We start from the raw sequence: 19,457 nt of genomic DNA on the forward strand, positions 1-19,457 counted from the left end.
TTCATATTAAGTTTACCCGTGCATTCCCAACCCTAAGGAAAAAAAAAATATCAAACCTCAACTTGGCCTTGTGTAATTGGGTTAAGGACTGAATTGAGCTCTTCATTTTGGTTTTCTTTCATCTTGATATTCTTTTGCTTTATCCTATTAAAAAAAATTTAAATCACTTTATCCTTTTTTTTTTTTAAACAAAAAGTCTTCTCTGTAGATGTATATTTTGCTTCTGAATATATATATATATATATATATATATTTTTGTTGGGCTTCAGGGCCCTATTGTTAGGCCCAGGCCCTACTAGATTTCATGCCCTTTTATATGGCGCGAGTTGATTGTAGTCAAATTCCTTCCACTCCGCGGAGCACCATATTACTACCCATCTCAAGCACAACCGGAACACAGCACCAACAGTACCAACCGTTAGTTGACAGCGATCACTAAAAAGAACCGCTGTTTTGTTCCCGAAGACAGACAGCGAGAGGGTTTTAAGGTTTTTGAGAAACAAAAGCAACGAAGAAACCCAGTTGAGGTTGTTGAGCAAAGGCTGAGAAGAAGAAGAACAATGGCTGATGAGGAAAAAGATAGCGTGGAAGACTACTCGCCGCTAAAGGATTTCAGAGCGGAAATTGAAGTACAGGAAGGAGCTTTCTCTCTTTGCTTTTGGCTTTACCTCATGAGCTCCACTGCCTTCCCTGCCAGGCTCATTCAGGTTTGTCTTAAACTACCCATTTCCTCATTTCTTTTGTATTTCTTTTTACTTCTTTTGGGTATTAGGATGAATGCCCATTTCTCACTTTTGTGTTCTTGAGGGTTGCTGATGGTTTCTTGGACTTTTATGATGATTGATTTTTGTTTGTTCATGTTTTCTTGTTAAATTCTGTCTTGTTTTTTGTTTTTCTATCGATATGGAAAATTTAACCCAAGTGCTTTGTTTTGAATGTTTGTTGAATCTTATGTGTTCTGTTATGTTTTTTGGATCATTTTGTGAAATGGTTGTTCATTGAGTGTCGGATATGCAGGTGCAATCGGGTGCCACGGAAGGTGCTCCTTTTCTTGTTCTGAGTGAGAAGAAGAAAATGGTGCTCTTGCCATTGGGTATCTTACACAAGGAAGCTCCTGAAACTTGTGACTTGACTTCACTGTCAGAAGTTCCACATGTAGCTATGGAGACTGAGTTTCCTATGGAGAAATGGATTCATATTGGGTGTGAGGTATGATGTATTAGTTATTGAAAGATTTACTCATTTCGAACATTTTGTTTGGGGAGGGAGAGCATGGATTTTATTACATTGGTAAATACAAGAGCATAATGTGACTAAGAAGCTATCTATGTTAAGGAAAAGAAAAAAAAAGAACTCAGATTCTATTTAATGATAAAAGTATATTAAGGAAGAAGAAAAAAAGATTTTTGTTTTGGTTTTTTGTTTCTTACATATGAAAAGCACTTTCGGTAGCCCTTGTCATTGGTGAAATTAGTGTTTACCTTCTGTGTTTAATATATGAGATGCTCAGAGTTTATGGGTTCACTTTAGGTTTCGTCTGATTTTGTGCTGCTACACATTGATGGTGAAATTGCCGGAAAGAAAGCTATGTCATCTTTGTTCAACAAAGATTCCATTTCAAATGGTTTGACGAAGATCACTTTGGTTTGTGGTGGTGGAGATGACAACAGTTTGCAGGGTTATGTCCACAATCATAAAGTTTTGCCTTTAACTTCATCTATTATGGAATACTATGCTAAGGTGTGTAGTAGTTGCAAACCTTGTGATTCCTTAAGGGATTCTTTTAATTCACATCTCAATTTACTCACTTTCCTATCCCATCCAGCCCCTTCTACACCAAAGTAAATGTTTATTATAGAGAAATATATTTGTATTCCAGGACCCACCTCTACAATTATCCATTGATAATTCATCTGCTTCGGAGATTGAAGAGGGCGGTGATGGTGTTTGGAGTATTGTTGGTGGCAAGGTCAGTTTGAGTTTCTATAATATCTCTTTCGTGGTCCTCATTACAACCACTCTATGCATGTGGGAAATCGAAACGTACTAACATACAGAGTTACATTTCACTGTTCTCCAGCAGTATCATTTAAAGAATACATATATATGATGGACATGAATTCCCGAAAACGAGTTTAATAATTCTTATGACATAAACTGCCATATTTATTGCTCTCAAAATTCCCATCAAAGTCGCCTTGTATTATTTCTGTAACATCTATGACTTTCCAAGTGTTGTAGCAGTAAAATCTCAGGGTTTTTAAAGATGCAACCTTATAATTCTTTGTTTGTCACTTATTTTAAAGGAATCATGCTCAGGTAAACCACTCAACTTCCAAAAGGAGTAAACTCACTTTTTTCCTTAACAAAATTTTTGACAGAATTACGTTGTGCTGTTTCAGGTGAAGCCCTGGGAGTAACTAAGATTTTGTGGACAAGCTTTTAGAAACATCCTTAATATTTCCTATAAGAGAAACAATTTTCATTGTTATGCCAAGGGTAAACGTGCACATTTTGGGTGCACAATTGGAGATATTATTCCTTATATGAACTGAATTCATTGATACAAAGTTTGTCTACTCTTACAATATACCAGTAGTGACGATGCTTTTTATAAAATTGATTTTGTTTTCCAGAAATCTCAATATGTACAATGTCAAGGATCCAAGTAGTTGGAATTACAACTTTGTTGATTCAAATTGTTATCGCTTCAATTGGATATGTTGATTATTTTTTTCAAAAGTTTTCCGACGGGCATAAATGGTGATCATAAACATTCTATAACAGTAATGGATGCTGTCTGCCTTATTAATATAACTCAAGTTATAATCCATGACTACTGCAATGAGATATCTCCTAATTGATATTGCCACTTTTATTTACCATATCACAGGCCTCTTGTCGCAGGATTTTTTCACTGGATGTTGTACTGTTAGATGCCTTTTCCCATCCTATAAACAAGGAGTTGGAGGTTTGTATTTGGATTTTGTACACTACATGCATTGTTAAATTTCATGTGCAACAGTGACTAAATATTAGCATGCACGGTTGACACATTGCTTTTATTAAAGGTTATTGCTTTCCTCGTGTATGCTGACAATGGGGCACCTGTGGAGAAGACAAGTGATGGGGAAGCTCCTCTTTTGGCAAGCCAAGATGGGGTTGAATTTGCTTCTTGTGATAGACCAAGTAAAATGCTGCATGGGCATGCGTCTTTTAAGCTGAAGATATCTCAGGTTCTAAGTTAGAGAGAACATATCTTTTTGGCACCTTTTGTGAAGATATATGAGATACTTCCCTACACATTGGTACTTACAAGCATGATATTAAATATCGATAATATCCAAGATGTTTATTTGATAATTCTCTTATGCTGACGAAATTGTGAAAATTGTTCCTCATCATCATGACGAACTCTAGTGCTTCAGGTTAGGGCCCAAACACTAAGGGATCCCTTGATTTAGCTAAATTAATGAACTGTTAGGGCCCGCCATGCAATGTGGTCTAATGATCCGATCTGTCCATCTTTTAGGTTCCCCTTAGAAATCATCCCTGCAAAATTATCGATGTACTGTTCAATTAGCCATCATTCCAACCTATCATATGCTCTCAATGTTACAGGTCTAAATTCTATTGTAGTCGGAGGAAGTCACTTGTTTGCATATGGGTGTACATGTGTGCGCCTGCATGTGTGAGAACAATCGACACTGATGTCCCTCTCATTTAGCATCTTGTGATTGGTTTACTGTTGAAAATGTTCCATTTCTGAGGTGAATACACATAGGTGTATTATTTTGATGAGTTTTAGTGCAAGATCTACTTATTTGCCAAATGTTTCTATGTTCTGCTAGAAATTTTCAATGACTATCCTTCTTTATCATTTCAGCTTTCATCTAAGTGTGATAATCGGATGTTCCGCATAATGTTTCACATGCCAGAACTGGAAACGTATCCTTTCCTCAAGGCATTCTCCCCTCCAATTCGTTGTATCTCAAGGAATCGTAGTACTCGGATATCCTCTAGATTGTGGAAAAGGCCAGCATCTGCCAATGATCAACTTAATTTATCTCAATTATCGGGATTGGATGATGAAACGTTAGAACTTCAGCACAGTTCTATTCATGAAGAAAAACCGAGTCCATCATCAAAGCGGTGTAGATTGGGACAAGATGACGAATGCAACTCTCATTCCAGAACTGCTAATCAGGTATTCATCCGTTTTCTCTTATATTGACAAGTGAGTTTCATGATACAAAAATATTCCATGGGGTGCTTTTGTTTGAAATTCTTGTTCTGTTGGAAGTAATATAATGAACAATTAGATAACCCAGATACGCTAATGATCATAACCGAATTTGTCTTCTCCAGCACTTTCTGTCAAAAGTCTTCCTATATAAGGGACCCCATATGAGTAACTTCAAAATAAAAGGAGAGTTGAAAAACAGTGTAAACTCTTCTCAAAGTGTGATTCTTTTCAACCTCTGCTGGAAAGAAAGGGATATTTTTTAAACTTATTTCTGTTCAGTGAAAAAAAAAAATCTGATAATTTCCGAAGAATGTAACTTTTGAAAATTTATTAATATTCCTGATAAGGCTGAATGTTGAAAAAGAATGATTTACATTTTTGCTAATGTTTCCATTTGAGCATAAGGAAAGATAAAAATATATTTAACACATTATTTGTATAGAAGCATACATTGTCTTTCAAGATATGTACTTACTACCTTTGAGCATAGAATTTGAAGATTATCATAGTAAGTAGCTTGGATCATGGTATTTATTTAATTTATTGTGCTGGAATGATCCTATTTCAAAAAATATGCAACCTTTAGAATAAATTTTGTAACATCGATATATGGAAATGCCTACTTTTTGTGAATATTGACAAGAGTCTAATTGAAATAAATTGAAAATTAGGTTAAAAATGTGGTGAGGAGATCCGACAGTCTTGAAGAATTAGATGACTCCCAAACTGATTCAGAGAGCCCCGAAGCGAGAAACTCAGCTCTCAAGAGTACGTCAAGTAGTAGAAATCCAATGTCGGATGCAACCATTTTTAAATACTGCCTAGCAGGTTTAACTGAGAAGACTCTTCTGCTCAAGGAGATTTCCAGCACTGCTTCTAACGAAGAACTTTTGAGTTTTTCCCATCAGGTTTCCTTATATTCAGGATGTTCACACCACAGGTAATCACTAGTGTTTTTCTTAATATAAATATTACAGACTCTATTGGTCGAGTTAACAAATATACGATGATATTCTTTCTTGCATGATATTTGTCATTTCTGTTCATTATGACAGAAAAAAACAGAATCCTCCTTCAACCCTTCTATTCCATTGGTTGCCAAACTTAGTTTTCTTTTCAGTTTCAGATTCCAACTAGACATTCCTGTAAAAACTGACTCATGTCAAATCCAGAAGAATTGTAGGGAACAGCTATATTTTTCTTTTCTTTGCATCCTTCCTTTGCTATGTTTCTAATTTTGAGTAAGAATACAACAGATCCGTTGTTTTCATTTCAGGCTCAGTATATTACTGATCATGTAATCACCAAACCCCCTTTCGTGTGTATAGTTATATCAATTCACCCAAGAGAAGAAAAAATTTCTCAGTTTAAAAGAAAAAAGAATAGGATTAGAGTTTGATTATGCTACTGCCTAGTGATCCTTGATTTGTGCTTTAGATACCATATATTTCCTTATCCTTGTATAATCAGAATCCTTTTTCTTTTTTATTTATTCCCTCAGGCACCAAATAGCAATGGCAAAGCGATTGATAGAGGAAGGAAATAAGGCTTGGAATTTGATCTCACAAAATAAACAGCAGGTTCCATGGGAAAGTGTGGTTTTTGAAATTGAAGAGCAATTCATGAAGATTGCTTCTTGTAATTCTCGGGCTCTCACGCAACAGGTTCCTCTCTCTCTCTCTCTCAAGTGTACTCTTGGTTGAGATATTTAAGATGTAGACATTTTGAATCTCCTATGAGATCAAGATGCATCTTATGCTCATGATGATGCTCCTAGAGCAGAATCAACCATTTATCAAGGATTGTTGCATGACAAGACAATTGAAGTTGGTTGAGCAATCAACACTACACACTATCAAAGCTTTCTGATGAGTTGTATCTTTTCAATAAATTTTACCTTTGTGTTCAATCCATTAAGTTTGTGAAATTTTTCTGTAGAGAAGATTTTTAACAAATATCATAAATAGCTATGTGGTTGCTTTAGTTTAGATTTGGAGGATCCAGGGGTGTAACTTATGAGATTTAATTTCTTCTTGTTGTGAAGTTGATTACCTTATACCTTTATTTTCATCATGTGTAGCCAAAACATTGTTTCATATCAAGCTTGTTGCTTTTACACTGTGGATAATATGTCATAATGAAAACTCTGTGGGAAATAGTTTTGAGGATGAAGTTGTCATGTTTGATTTAGCTTGCAAAAAGTGTTTATTCTTTTCCTTTGGGAAATGTTTTCAGGACTTCGAGCTACTGAGGAGAATTGCTGGTTGCCAAGAATATCTGGCCCAAGAGAACTTTGAAAAGATGTGGTGTTGGTTATATCCTGTAGCTTTAACGTTATCAAAAGATTGGATAAATACAATGTGGAGTTCAACATCTCCCAAGTGGATAGAAGGATTCATTACGAAGGAAGAAGCTGAAACTTCGCTTCAAGGTTCAAGGGGTTTACAGGAATCTGGTACATTTGTACTCCGGTTTCCTACTTCAAGGAGCTGGCCCCACCCAGATGCTGGTAGCTTAGTTGTGACTTATGTTGGCAGCAAACACACTATTCACAACAAGATTATCTCCCTTGATCAAATGTTTAGGTGGGTAGTTCACTACTTTTGCCTTGCCTGAAAAACGGCAGTTTTAAATTTCATTTCTGTTGCGCTTTTCTCATATAGGGATTAATCAAATTATTGGTCAGGACATCTTAACTGTAACTCAAACTTGTAGGGGTGTACTATGTATGGCCTATTAAACGGTAGGGAAATTGCAAAGATTATTAGAAAAATGTAGTCCTTGAGTTTTATGTTGATTGTGTTTTTCTTTCTATTAGAGAAGTAATTGTTGAAATATTGAGTTCTCAGCCACACTGCATTAAATTTACCATATTAAGGGGAAAAAGGTCTCATGCATACGAAGATAAATTTGATTTACCACGGAGATAAGGTATGAAGGAACTGTGAAACTTTATTTAGGGAAGCAGTCAAAACTTGGGTGATGGGTATAATAAAATGGTTTCAGAGAGCAATTATTAGAGCCTTGATGTTTTGTTTACCATCTAGTTATCTGGGAAAATGAGTTAGCAATCCTGGTTTGAAATTACTGAACCTTTAGTTGCCTCCCATGTCTTGCAGTTCTGCTGAGAGGGAAAAGAATGCAAAACCACTGCAAGATATGCTTCTTGCGGAACCCGAACTCTCTCGATTGGGAAGGCAAGAAATTTATATCACTCTTTTTTTAATTAAACTTCCATATAGTGCATTGACTGGATATGAGTGATTTATAAATTTTTTGCTTAAAATTTTGCAGGATAATAAGAAGTCGCTGAGTGGGCTAGAGATGCATAACATACTATTCTGTTTTTGCAAGATCAATTTTTGCGGCTATCTATGTATTGTCTTTGAGCCTTTGATGTATAGATTAGTCTGTTATTATATCAATATCTTATAAGTGGAAGTGCCCATTGTGTAAAAACATAAGCACATTTCAATTTCAACATTGAATTTTATTGCCAACATATGGCTGATAATGAGCTTGTGATACAAATTTTGCACACAATTGTGAAATGTATGTCTTGGCTTCTATGTAGCAACCAACCCCCTCATTTTCATTAGAACACGAATTTCTCATAACCTCTTTTTTTTTCCTCCACTCTGCAAGATCAGGGGGTCTCATTTTCTCCATTATGATATGTTTAGGGCGTTTTCTAGCATTACGAGACCCGTCATCTATCATGTAAGTAATGCAATAAGCAATCTTAGCCGAGGGTGCGATTGATCAACTGTGGATCCTCAAGCTGAAACTCACCTCTGTTAACAATTAAGCAGACTCACAACTCAGATAGAGTTGTCAACTGAAGATCTTAGAAATCTGTAGGAATCTTTGACCTCAGCCTGCTGCAAAATAATGGTACCATAAAACAATATTGGCATTGACGAGGGATCCTGCATCCAAAGAATAATTCGAGAGACATCATTTGTCTGGACATATAAGAAACATCCTTCATAAGAAGTCCTTCAGTAGTCAAATATTCAAGTGCAGGACAGTTTGTAAAAAGCTTTTCCATTAAGCTCTTACCAGGACAATGAACTCTAACATCGAGGGATTTGAGATTTGGGAAACACCCTGAAGCAGGAGGAGCATGAGTGTTTTGCACCTAAAAACGCTTCTATGAAACAAAAAAAAGTAGTCTCCTTCACCATTGAAGGTTAAAGGTTAAGCTTTCCCGGCATAACAAAAATCTCTTTGGTCGTTGAAGGATCTAGATTGGGAACACAGAAGTCCATACGTCGTTCCACCTTGTAGACAAATATTATTATTGTATAAGAGGTCCCCTTACACATAAAATCCTGCCCCAAGAGAGAAGCAATTGTGTGAGGCCCAGTCTTTCTAGATGCTATAACTAACATTACCCCCACCAAGTTAGAGTGCAACTTCCCTTTCCTTACCTTACATATAACCATAGACTCAATACATATAGGTTGGTTTTTCCCGCCATCTATTATCTTTCGATTACAAATTTCTTTCAAGTTGAAAAGATTGAATTTTTTTCTAGATAGGTTCTCGATAAATCGAAAATCTCCATTCTTATACACATCAATTACAACTATCAAAAATTTCAGTTAAAGAAAATTTGAAAAACTTCCCAAAAACAGACAAAAAATATATCATTGTTGTGTATATATATATGAAAAATGTTGAACGGCAAAAAGAGAAACAACGGCAAGTGGAGGGGTCGAGGAGATTAGAGGTCTTCAATAGGTTACAACTTACAAGTAGTAATAAAGTAAAAACACACCGAAAATGAAATAGAATTTCTTCATTACAGTAGGCGTTTGTTCATGTATATATATCTATATGATCCTTATGGTTGAATTTTCAAATTATCTAAAATCATATCTTCATCTAAGAAATTTTTCAAATTATCTAAAATTTTATCTTTATCTTTATCTAAGAGAAATATATAACATATCAACGATTTAGTTTATTCTCCTAGGCATAATTATCTGCAACAAATACCCGATATATATGCTTATTTATCTCAATCTGCCTTACATGTCAAGCCCTGATTAGTCCATCAAATAATTACCCATATAATTCGGAACCTGAACTTGGGTTACAAGAAATTCAACCACTATAAATACACCCCAAATAATTAGTTGCTCTCTCACTTGCAGCATTTGGTTTTTCTCTTACTGCGCATGCATCATTAATTAGAAACCCTAGTTAAGAATTAAGTATGGGTGGCTATCAAGTTCCAGTTGGGTACAGGTTCACGCCTTCAGAAGAAGAACTACTTCTTCACTACCTTTTCCCCAGAATGAATGGAGAGGACTATCCTAAGGGCGTTGTTCCTGACTGCGATCTCTACGGTACAAAAGAACCATGGGAAATATGGAGAGATTTCCACTCATCACCAGATGATCAAGAAGACATCTACGTCTTCACCACACTCAAGAAGAAGACTCCAAATGGCTCGCGGTTTTGCAGAACAGTTGGCGCCACCGGTACCGGAGTTTGGAAAGGAGAAGACTCCGGCAAGAAAATACGTGCTCGTGGGAGTGATATTGGCATCAGAAAACGATTTCGGTACATGAACCCTGGCTCGCCCCACGATGACCGTTGGATCATGCTTGAGTTCCAGCTTGATGAATCTCTCGTGCGAGTGCGAAACAAAGAGACAATTGTTCTTTGTCTTGTTAGAAAGAAAGAAACATCGGGCAAAAGCAAATTAGAAGAACGACAAAATCATGAAGTTGACATGGCTTCCCATGGAGAAATCCAGGCCCAGCATGTGCATGATGATCAGCAGCAACATATTGACGCAATTACTTATGATCAAATTAGGTTTGTGGATGATTACCTTATGAACGATGTCGAGGGTGAACAGGACACCATGGTTAATCCAAGTTTGCTTGCACAGTACGATCAACAGGACGTGGTTGGCACAAGTACTGAAGATCAACTTAGGGTTCTCCAGGATTTCCTTATGAACGATGTCGAGGGTGAACAGGACACCGTGGTTAATCCCGCTTTGCTTGCACAGTACAGTCAGCAGGGCACAAGTATTGAAGATCAACTTAGGTTTTTCGAGGATTACCTTATGAGCGATATCGAGGGTTAATCCAATTTTGCTTGCACAGTAGGAGCAAAATTAATTCCTCTATCTTTTTGTAATTTCTCTATTCTTAATACAACACTTTAAGTATATATATGTAGCTTGCTTAGTGCATTTGTTTATCTGCAGGCTTAGTCTCAAAACGGTTCCAAATTTAATATACAAAAGAATTTATTGGAGAACTTTGATGTAATAACTATTTATATGGCGAAGAATTTCATGAGTTGCATATACGAACAAAATAATAAAACATATACACTACTTAAAGACATGGATATTCAATACTGCTTTATTTAAGACAAAGTTGCGCAAGGAAGTGAAAATATTGTTAAGTTAATAGTAGGAACCAACCCCCTCATTTGGAAATGTATGTCTTGGCTTGCAACATTGGATATACAATTGTGAAATGTATGTCTTGGCTTCTATGTAGCAACCAACCCCCTCACTTGCAAATAGAAAGATCTTTTTTTATAATTTTTTTTAATAAATAGTATAGCTGTGCTATACTTCTTTTAGCCGCACGGCTATACTCGGGATTTTGTGTGTGGAAAAAGAGTAGGGCCGCACGGCTTTATGGGGGTGTTTTTTTTGTTGTAATTTTTACGTATAGCCGCGCGGCTGTACTCTTTACATAAATTCTGTGATATTTAAAATAAAAAAAATTGTTTTTCCCCGATTTTGCATCCAAAGAATAATTCGAGAGACATCATGTCAGGACATGTAAGAAACATCCTTCCTAAGAAGTCCATCCATCCATCCATAGTCAAATATTCAAGTGCAAGTTTGTAAAAAGCTCTTCCATTAAGCTCTTACCAGGACAATGAACTCTAACATCGAGGGATTTGAGATTTGGAAACACCCTGAAGCGGGAGGAGCATGAGTGTTTTGCACCTAAAAACGCTTCTATGAAACAAAAAAAAGTAGCCTCCTTCACCATTGAAGGCTAAAGGTTAAGCTTTCCCGGCATAACAAAAATCTCTTTGGTTGTCAAAGGATCTAGATTGGGAACACAGCAGTCCATACGTTGTTCCACCTTGTAGACAAGAAGGTGGTCCTCACAGAGCACATGTTATTGGAAGGAAGGCAAAGAAGTGCATCCGGTTTTTACTGATCATATCTTTATCTCCCACTCGACGCTTTGACATCGAACCCATTTGAACCCTGATCTGAACTGGAAAGACAATCTTTGTATATGGAGGCTTGATCGGTTTTTGGGAAACTTCTCTGCTAATTAGGCTTTGTATAGTTTTACTTTGTTTCTTCGTAGTTTTTTCTTTGGCCAAGTTTGTTTCTTCGTACTAATAACTCCCCAAATTAGACTTGTAAGGTATGGAATTAATAATTATGTACATGTTATAAAATGACAAATGAAGCTATCAGCAATATAATATAATATCAGCATATAAATAATTGAAAGGTTATTCATTGATAAAACCAGAACTTTACAACCAACAAGAAACAAAAGAATTAAAATAAGATTAATCATACTAAGCTATAGCTCCAAGATCTCATGATAATGAATTAATTAGCAGCTTCTTTTATTCGATATTTTATGCAATTGGATAATAAGCTCCCATAGCAATGCCACATAGTCCTTGAGCATCAATGTCTCTTTGAATCCTCATGTATCCACTCTCCCCCCATTGGTCTCCCCAAGATTTTTTGACCAACCAATACTTAGTCCCATCATCTTGATAGTATCATATCCGACTATAGTAACAGCATGGGTTAAGTTTATAGTAAATTGAGCTTAGACCCATAAAATTTATTTTTAATCACCCTACAACCCTTTTCTTTATTTTTCTATTTAGAATACCCAATTTTTTCAAATAAAACCCGATGACTAGGATCCTAGTAAGCAAATTACCTAATCTAGCTTAAAATATGATTTATTCTATTTTTCGGATTCCAAAACTACCCATGTTTAAAAGTTATGACACACTTTGAATTTGGAAAGATATTCAAATGGTTGTAATGGATGTATGAATTAATTTAGAAACTTATTTGAAATTAAATATTAAATTCAACATTAACGTATTAGTAATCTACGTGTGATTAACGTTTTGATTTATTTAATTTTTTTTTTTGCTGTTTTCATTTTATGAATTATACTACTAGTAATCTATTTTATTATAGTTTTATGAAATGATTGTGTACATTCTAATTTTGTTGAAAAGTATTTTGATAACCTATTTATTGTTTGTTTTATGAAAAATATTTTTTTTTAAAAATGAACCTATTTTTTCTCTAAATAATGTACCCTTTTTTCTCTGAATAAAGTACTTATTATTTGTTTTATGAAAAACAATTTTATTAAATGAACCTATTTTTTCTCTAAATAATGTACCTATTTTTTCTCTGACTACGTCACTGTGCCTCAAGAGAGAAGCAATTGTGTGAGGCCCAGTCTTTCTAGATGCTATAACTACCATTCCCCCCACAAAGTTAGAGTGTGCAACTTCCCTTTCCTTACCTTACATATATAACCATATACTCAATACAACAATACATATAGGTTGGTTTTTCCCGCCATTTATTATCTTTCGATATACTATGGTTTTACAAATTTCTTTCAAGTTGAAAAGATTGAATTTTTTTCTAGACAGGTTCTCGATAAATCGAAAATCTCCATTCTTATATACATCAATTACAACTATAAAAAATTTCAGTTAAAGAAAATTTGAAAAAGTCCCTAAAAACAGACCAAAAATATATCATCATATTTGTACATATATATATATATCATTTCAGCCGCCATATCATAATAGAGTAATAGAGTAAAAACACATCGAAAATAAAATATAATTTCTTCATTACAGTAGGCGTTTGTTCATGTATATATATCTATATGATCCTTATGGTTTAATTTTCAAATTATCTAAAATCATATCTTCATCTAAGAAATTTTTTCAAATTATCTAAAATTTTATCTTTATCTTTATCTAAGAGAAATATATAACATATCAACGATTTAGTTTATTCTCCTAGGCATAATTATCTGCAACAAATACCCGATATATATGCTTATTTATCTCAATCTGCCTTACATGTCAAGCCCTGATTAGTCCATCAAATAATTACCCATATAATTCGGAACCTGAACTTGGGTTACAAGAAATTCAACCACTATAAATACACCCCAAATAATTAGTTGCTCTCTCACTTGCAGCATTTGGTTTTTCTCTTACTGCGCATGCATCATTAATTAGAAACCCTAGTTAAGAATTAAGTATGGGTGGCTATCAAGTTCCAGTTGGGTACAGGTTCACGCCTTCAGAAGAAGAACTACTTCTTCACTACCTTTTCCCCAGAATGAATGGAGAGGACTATCCTAAGGGCGTTGTTCCTGACTGCGATCTCTACGGTACAAAAGAACCATGGGAAATATGGAGAGATTTCCACTCATCACCAGATGATCAAGAAGACATCTACGTCTTCACCACACTCAAGAAGAAGACTCCAAATGGCTCGCGGTTTTGCAGAACAGTTGGCGCCACCGGTACCGGAGTTTGGAAAGGAGAAGACTCCGGCAAGAAAATACGTGCTCGTGGGAGTGATATTGGCATCAGAAAACGATTTCGGTACATGAACCCTGGCTCGCCCCACGATGACCGTTGGATCATGCTTGAGTTCCAGCTTGATGAATCTCTCGTGCGAGTGCGAAACAAAGAGACAATTGTTCTTTGTCTTGTTAGAAAGAAAGAAACATCGGGCAAAAGCAAATTAGAAGAACGACAAAATCATGAAGTTGACATGGCTTCCCATGGAGAAATCCAGGCCCAGCATGTGCATGATGATCAGCAGCAACATATTGACGCAATTACTTATGATCAAATTAGGTTTGTGGATGATTACCTTATGAACGATGTCGAGGGTGAACAGGACACCATGGTTAATCCAAGTTTGCTTGCACAGTACGATCAACAGGACGTGGTTGGCACAAGTACTGAAGATGAACTTAGGGTTCTCGAGGATTTCCTTATGAACGATGTCGAGGGTGAACCGGACAACATGGTTAATCCCGCTTTGCTTGCACAGTACGGTCAGCAGGGCACAAGTATTGAAGATCAACTTAGGTTTTTCGAGGATTACCTTATGAGCGATATCGAGGGTTAATCCAATTTTGCTTGCACAGTACGAGCAAAATTAGTTCCTTTTGTGTAATTCCTCCTTGTTTGAATAATATTTTGTAGAAATTGTTGACATTTTTTCGTTCATAATCATAATACAACACTATTAGAACTAAAAAGTGCGAGTATGTATATGTGTTTAGCTTGCTGAGTGCATGCAGGCTTGGTCAAAACCGTTCCCAACTTTAAATACAAAACGATTTATTAAAGTACTTTCGTGTAATAGCTATTATGGTGAAGAATTCCTAAGTTTTATATACGAACAAAATAATAAAATATATTTGCATATACACTATTTAAAGACATGGATATTCAAAAAGTGTTTTATTCAGGAAATGATGTGTGAAAATATTGTGAAGATAAATACTGGTAAGAGCTATTGAGATGGCATTGAAACCAAGCAACGGTACTGAGAAACACAAAGAGCGTTTTAAACAACAGTTAGCGTTGTCAGGTCTCTTTAAGACTGCAACCCTATGAAGTATAAGACTGGAGAAACCAAAATAAAGTGCAAAAAGTAGAATATCATGGAAGTGATACAGAGAATTGTGTAATCTCTCAATTGAAGCCACTTTTTATTTTTATTTTTCCAGTTTCTGCTTGTAATGAACGGATAAATAAGTCAAATTCCATAAAAATATGGAAATAAAAATTTGTGTTGGACATACGTGCTACGTACTGTTACTAATCCACATGTGATAATGCAGATGGAATGGATTTACACTTTTAAGGTATGGAATTAATAATTATGTACATGTTTAAAAATGAAAACTAGTGAAGCTATCAGTAATATAATGTAATATAAACATATATGTAATGGAAAGCTATCATTATTCATTGATAAAACCAGTACTTTACAACCAACAAGAAACAAAAAGAATAAAAATAAGCTTAATCATACCAAGCTATAGCTCCAAGATCTCATGATCATGAATTATCAGTTGCTATACTTGTTTTATTTGATATGTCACGCGGTTGGATAATAAGATCCCATAGCAATGCCACATATTACTTCTTTTATTTGATATGTCATGCTGTTGGATAGTAATAAGATCCAATAGCAATGCCACATAGTCCTTCATCAGCGCATCAATGTCTCTTCTAGATCACGTATTTTGGTCAGAAAACGGGCAAAAATGCAAAGTTTAATACAAACACAGAGCACTTGAAAATCCCTCAAAAGAAAAGAAAAAAAGAGAGCACTTGAAAGAATGAAAGAGGCTAGGATAGAAAGGAAGAGAAGATGAGTGAATTCTTTCTAATAAAAAAAAGTAGAACGATGGCTATAGGGTTTAGGGTTATGGCATTAATTGTAAGGTTTCTTTCTTAAACAAGCAGAGCTGCAAAACTTGTATAAAGTGGTGAAAAATACCACTCAATTCAAATCAAACCCTATAAACTTCTATCTTTTGCTTCTTCACAACTCGCCGCTTCGGTTTGTCCATTAGAGAGAGGAAAAGATGAGAGCCATCCCTACCATTCTCATTACAATTTGGCTTCTTCTATTAAGAAATAATCTTAACCTCTCACACATTCTCATTCTCTCCACACATTCTCTATATGTATTTATATTTACTTTAATCTTGAAACTTTATATTTTTTTTTATACGCATAACATTCAAATGTAACATGTCATATATTTGACAAGAGAATGTTACTATTATACTCCACATGTTTATTAATCTTGAACTTGCGGTGACATTGCAGGAAGGATGGTGCTTGATGCCAACACGGTGGAATATTCGAAACAGTATCTTGAGGTGATACAAGTCCCCACAACCAAGCTCCCTTCAGGAAGCCAAGTTTTCCAGGTTCAAATTCTGAATGAGTGCCCAAGTGGATGCAGAATTGGCCAAATCCATCTGAGTTGTGGCTATTTTCATTCTGAGAGACTCATACGTCCTCAAATATTGAGGCCCAATGAGTGCCTTGTTAATAATGGGATCCCCATTGCCACCGGTGCAACTGTCTCTTTTGAATATGCCTCACCAAACCAGTTCCCTTTTTCTGTTTCCTCACTATTCTGCTCAGTTTAATGAATGCTTTTGGTATCTAGTGTCAGTGATTAATAATGCTACTAGTTTAGATACTATGTAATGCTAGCATTAATCTGCCTACCAAATTGAGATTTAATCCAATATATTTCCCACTTGGCCATGGTTTACATTTGGGATATCTTAAGTTTGAGTTTCCTCTTGATTGGGTTGTGAGACGTTTGGATGAAGACAACACCAGCCTTTATGTTTATGTACCTAATAAAAGATAACCTAATTCATCTAAGTTACCTAAAATATTGCTGAATAAAACACGTACGTATTTTATTCATATTTTTCTTGTTCCGTATTTTACTAATTATGAAAGAATGTGAGTGGTTAAGATTATTTCTTACTTATTGTAACAAAAATGCAAGATGGTGATTTTGCAATCTCTTTTTGCCAACTAGAACAACAATATCAAACAAAGATTTATGGGTATAGTAGTAAGTGAGGTGGTTGTATATTCTTCATGTAAAATGTTGTTTGAAATGTGAAGCAATTACCAAGAACACTCCAACTCAACATGCAATTCTCTAAAATAATGTGTGCGGTAACAGAATTTAGTAGCACTCAAGAGAACGAGTTAGACCAAAGGCAAACATTCCCACAAAAAAAGAAGAAGAAAAAATTGAACTCTCAAATTGATTTGTGAAATTTCTCTTTTCAATATCTACTTTGGAGATGTCGAAACTAGCAAATTAATATCTATAAAGTATAAACTAAGAAGGGCTTTTTCTTTTAATTTCTTTTTAATAACTAGTATGGCCGCGCGGCGATGTACTCCTAAATATAATATACTCGGCTATACTACGGTTTTTTAATTATTAAAAAATAGTATTGCCGCCCGGCTATAACTTTTTGACACGTGGGCGCTTGGAGCTAGGCCCTAGGCGGGTCTTCCTTTTTTTTTTTTTTTTTTTTTTTATAAATAGTATAGCCGCGCGGCTATACCTGTATGACACGTAGGCCCTAGCCGCTAGGCGGGTCTTTAAAAAAAAAAAAAAAAAAGTAGCCGCATGGCTATACTCGGGAATTTTTTTTTTAAATTTAAAAAAGAAGACTATAACCAAGCGGCCTTACTGGGGTCTTTTTAAATATTTTTTTTTATAAATAGTATAGTCGCATCGCTATACCCATTACATAGATACTATGCTCATTTTATAAAAAAAATTGGTTTTCCCTTATTTTTGTTTATCGATAATTTAGAGGATTACCCATTACTATTAGGTCATTACCCGAGTTTCTATTGTTCCCTTTTGAGTTTTTATTTTTCCATAGTTATTACCCGTATAAATAATTTAGCATTTTCACATTTAATACTTGTAATGTACACTTATGTACGTATTTCTCATGTTTAATAAACTTGGTTTTTTACAAAAATTTTCAATAATACACACAAAATTCACGTATTATATACATAATTTTTCGCATATTATTGAATAAAAATAATATATTTTAAATAATATAAATATATAAATTATATATATTGAAACTAGGAAATTAATATTTATAAAGTATAAACTAATGCAACTAGAAGGTCTCTTTTTAATATTTTTTTTCAATAAATAGTATAGCCGCACGGTAATACTCCTTTTAAATAAAATACAATTACAGCATATAGCCGCTTGGCTATACTGTTTTGACACGCGCTAGGCCCTAGGTGCTAGGCGCTAGGCGAGTCCTCTTTATTTGTTTTTATTTTTTTAATTTATAAACAGTATAGCTGTCTGGCTAATACTCGAGATTTGTTTTTTAAAAAGAAGCGTATAGCCGCCCGGTTTTACTGGGGTCGTGTTTTTTTAAATTATTTATTTATTTATAAATAGTATAACCACGCGGCTATACTCTTTACATAGATACTGTGATTTTTATTTTAAATTGGTTTTCCCCGATTTTTGTTTATCGATAGTTTAGAGCATTATCCATTACTATTAGGCCATTACCTGAGTTTCAATTGTCCCCTTTTGAGTTTTTACTTTTCCAGAGTTATAACTCATATAAAGAATTTAGCATTTTCACGTTTAATACTTGTAATGTACATATATGTACATATTTTTCATGTTTAATACACTTAGTTTTTTACAAAATTTTCAATAATACACACATAATTTTCGATATTATTGAATAAAAATAATATAATTTAAAAAATTTAAATCTAGAAAGTATATATATCGAATCTATCAAATTAATATCTATAAAGTATAAACTCATGCAACTAGAAGGTTTTTTTTTTTATAAATTTTTTTAATAAATAGTATAGCCACTCGGCTATACGCCTTTTGAATATAATATGCTTACATAGTAGAGCCGCGCGGCTATACGCGTTTTGTAACGTCCTAGGCGCCAGGCGCTACTCTTTTATTTTTCTGTTTTATAGACAGTATAGCCGGCTGGCTATACTCGGGATATTTTTTTGCGAAGAGGAGTATAGCCGCGCGGCGGGACTGGGGTCCTTTTTAAATTATTTATTTTTATAAATAGTATAGCCGGTCGGCTATACGCTTTACATAAAAAAAAAAAAAAAAAAAATGGTTTTTCCCGATTTTTGTTTATCGATAGTTTCGAGCATTACCCATTAGTATTAGGTCATTACCCAAGTTTCTATTGTCCCCTTTTGAGTTTTTACTTTTCCACAATTATTACCCGTATAAAGAATTTAGCATTTTCACTTTTAATACTCGTATTGTACACGTATGTACTCATTTTTCATGTTTAATACACTTGGTTTTTTACAAATTTTTCAATAATACATACAAAATTCACGTATTAATGGTTTTTTTTTTCTCCACACATTCTCTATATGTATTTATATTTAGTTTAATCTTGAAATTTGTATGTTTTTTTTATATGCGTAATATTCTCATATAACAATGTCAGATATTTGGCAAGAGAACGTTACTCTTATTTCACATGTTTATTAATCTCGAATTTGTGATATTTGA

At 34.7% G+C, this 19,457-nt stretch overlaps 3 protein-coding genes across 3 annotated transcripts; all 3 read left to right on the plus strand.

Moving 5' to 3' along the window:
- The first annotated feature begins 349 nt into the window (after positions 1-349).
- Positions 350-7,819, plus strand: LOC110772720 (SH2 domain-containing protein B). Its single transcript, XM_021977182.2, has 12 exons — positions 350-707; positions 1,018-1,209; positions 1,531-1,740; positions 1,880-1,969; positions 2,894-2,971; positions 3,072-3,236; positions 3,887-4,207; positions 4,918-5,186; positions 5,748-5,910; positions 6,482-6,831; positions 7,366-7,443; positions 7,541-7,819. Exons 1-12 carry the CDS (start codon positions 561-563, stop codon positions 7,557-7,559), a joined length of 2,082 nt encoding a protein of 693 aa, XP_021832874.1. The 5' UTR covers positions 350-560; the 3' UTR covers positions 7,560-7,819.
- A 1,651-nt stretch (positions 7,820-9,470) lies between these two features.
- On the plus strand, positions 9,471-10,303 carry LOC110771984 (NAC domain-containing protein 66-like). Its single transcript, XM_021976354.1, has 3 exons — positions 9,471-9,890; positions 9,939-10,147; positions 10,270-10,303. Exons 1-3 carry the CDS (start codon positions 9,471-9,473, stop codon positions 10,301-10,303), a joined length of 663 nt encoding a protein of 220 aa, XP_021832046.1.
- Positions 10,304-13,580: 3,277 nt separating this feature from the next.
- Positions 13,581-14,413, plus strand: LOC110771622 (NAC domain-containing protein 66-like). Its single transcript, XM_021975954.1, has 3 exons — positions 13,581-14,000; positions 14,049-14,257; positions 14,380-14,413. Exons 1-3 carry the CDS (start codon positions 13,581-13,583, stop codon positions 14,411-14,413), a joined length of 663 nt encoding a protein of 220 aa, XP_021831646.1.
- The last annotated feature ends 5,044 nt before the right edge of the window (positions 14,414-19,457 follow it).

The sequence above is a fragment of the Prunus avium genome, chromosome 4 (assembly GCF_965620075.1).
Source record: "Prunus avium chromosome 4, drPruAviu1.hap1.1, whole genome shotgun sequence".
Lineage (NCBI taxonomy): Eukaryota > Viridiplantae > Streptophyta > Magnoliopsida > Rosales > Rosaceae > Prunus > Prunus avium.

Excerpts from the sequence above, each read along its gene's own strand:
- LOC110772720 (XM_021977182.2), top strand. The coding sequence starts at position 561 with ATGGCTGATGAGGAAAAAGATAGCGTGGAAGACTACTCGCCGCTAAAG. Across the intron at positions 2,972-3,071 it reads CTATAAACAAGGAGTTGGAG|GTTATTGCTTTCCTCGTGTA; the intron begins GTTTGTATTTGG and ends CTTTTATTAAAG. Across the intron at positions 3,237-3,886 it reads TTAAGCTGAAGATATCTCAG|CTTTCATCTAAGTGTGATAA; the intron begins GTTCTAAGTTAG and ends TTATCATTTCAG.
- LOC110771984 (XM_021976354.1), top strand. The coding sequence starts at position 9,471 with ATGGGTGGCTATCAAGTTCCAGTTGGGTACAGGTTCACGCCTTCAGAA. Across the intron at positions 9,891-9,938 it reads TCCAGCTTGATGAATCTCTC|AAAGAAACATCGGGCAAAAG; the intron begins GTGCGAGTGCGA and ends CTTGTTAGAAAG. Across the intron at positions 10,148-10,269 it reads ATGGTTAATCCAAGTTTGCT|TTGCACAGTACAGTCAGCAG; the intron begins TGCACAGTACGA and ends ATCCCGCTTTGC.
- LOC110771622 (XM_021975954.1), top strand. The coding sequence starts at position 13,581 with ATGGGTGGCTATCAAGTTCCAGTTGGGTACAGGTTCACGCCTTCAGAA. Across the intron at positions 14,001-14,048 it reads TCCAGCTTGATGAATCTCTC|AAAGAAACATCGGGCAAAAG; the intron begins GTGCGAGTGCGA and ends CTTGTTAGAAAG. Across the intron at positions 14,258-14,379 it reads ATGGTTAATCCAAGTTTGCT|TTGCACAGTACGGTCAGCAG; the intron begins TGCACAGTACGA and ends ATCCCGCTTTGC.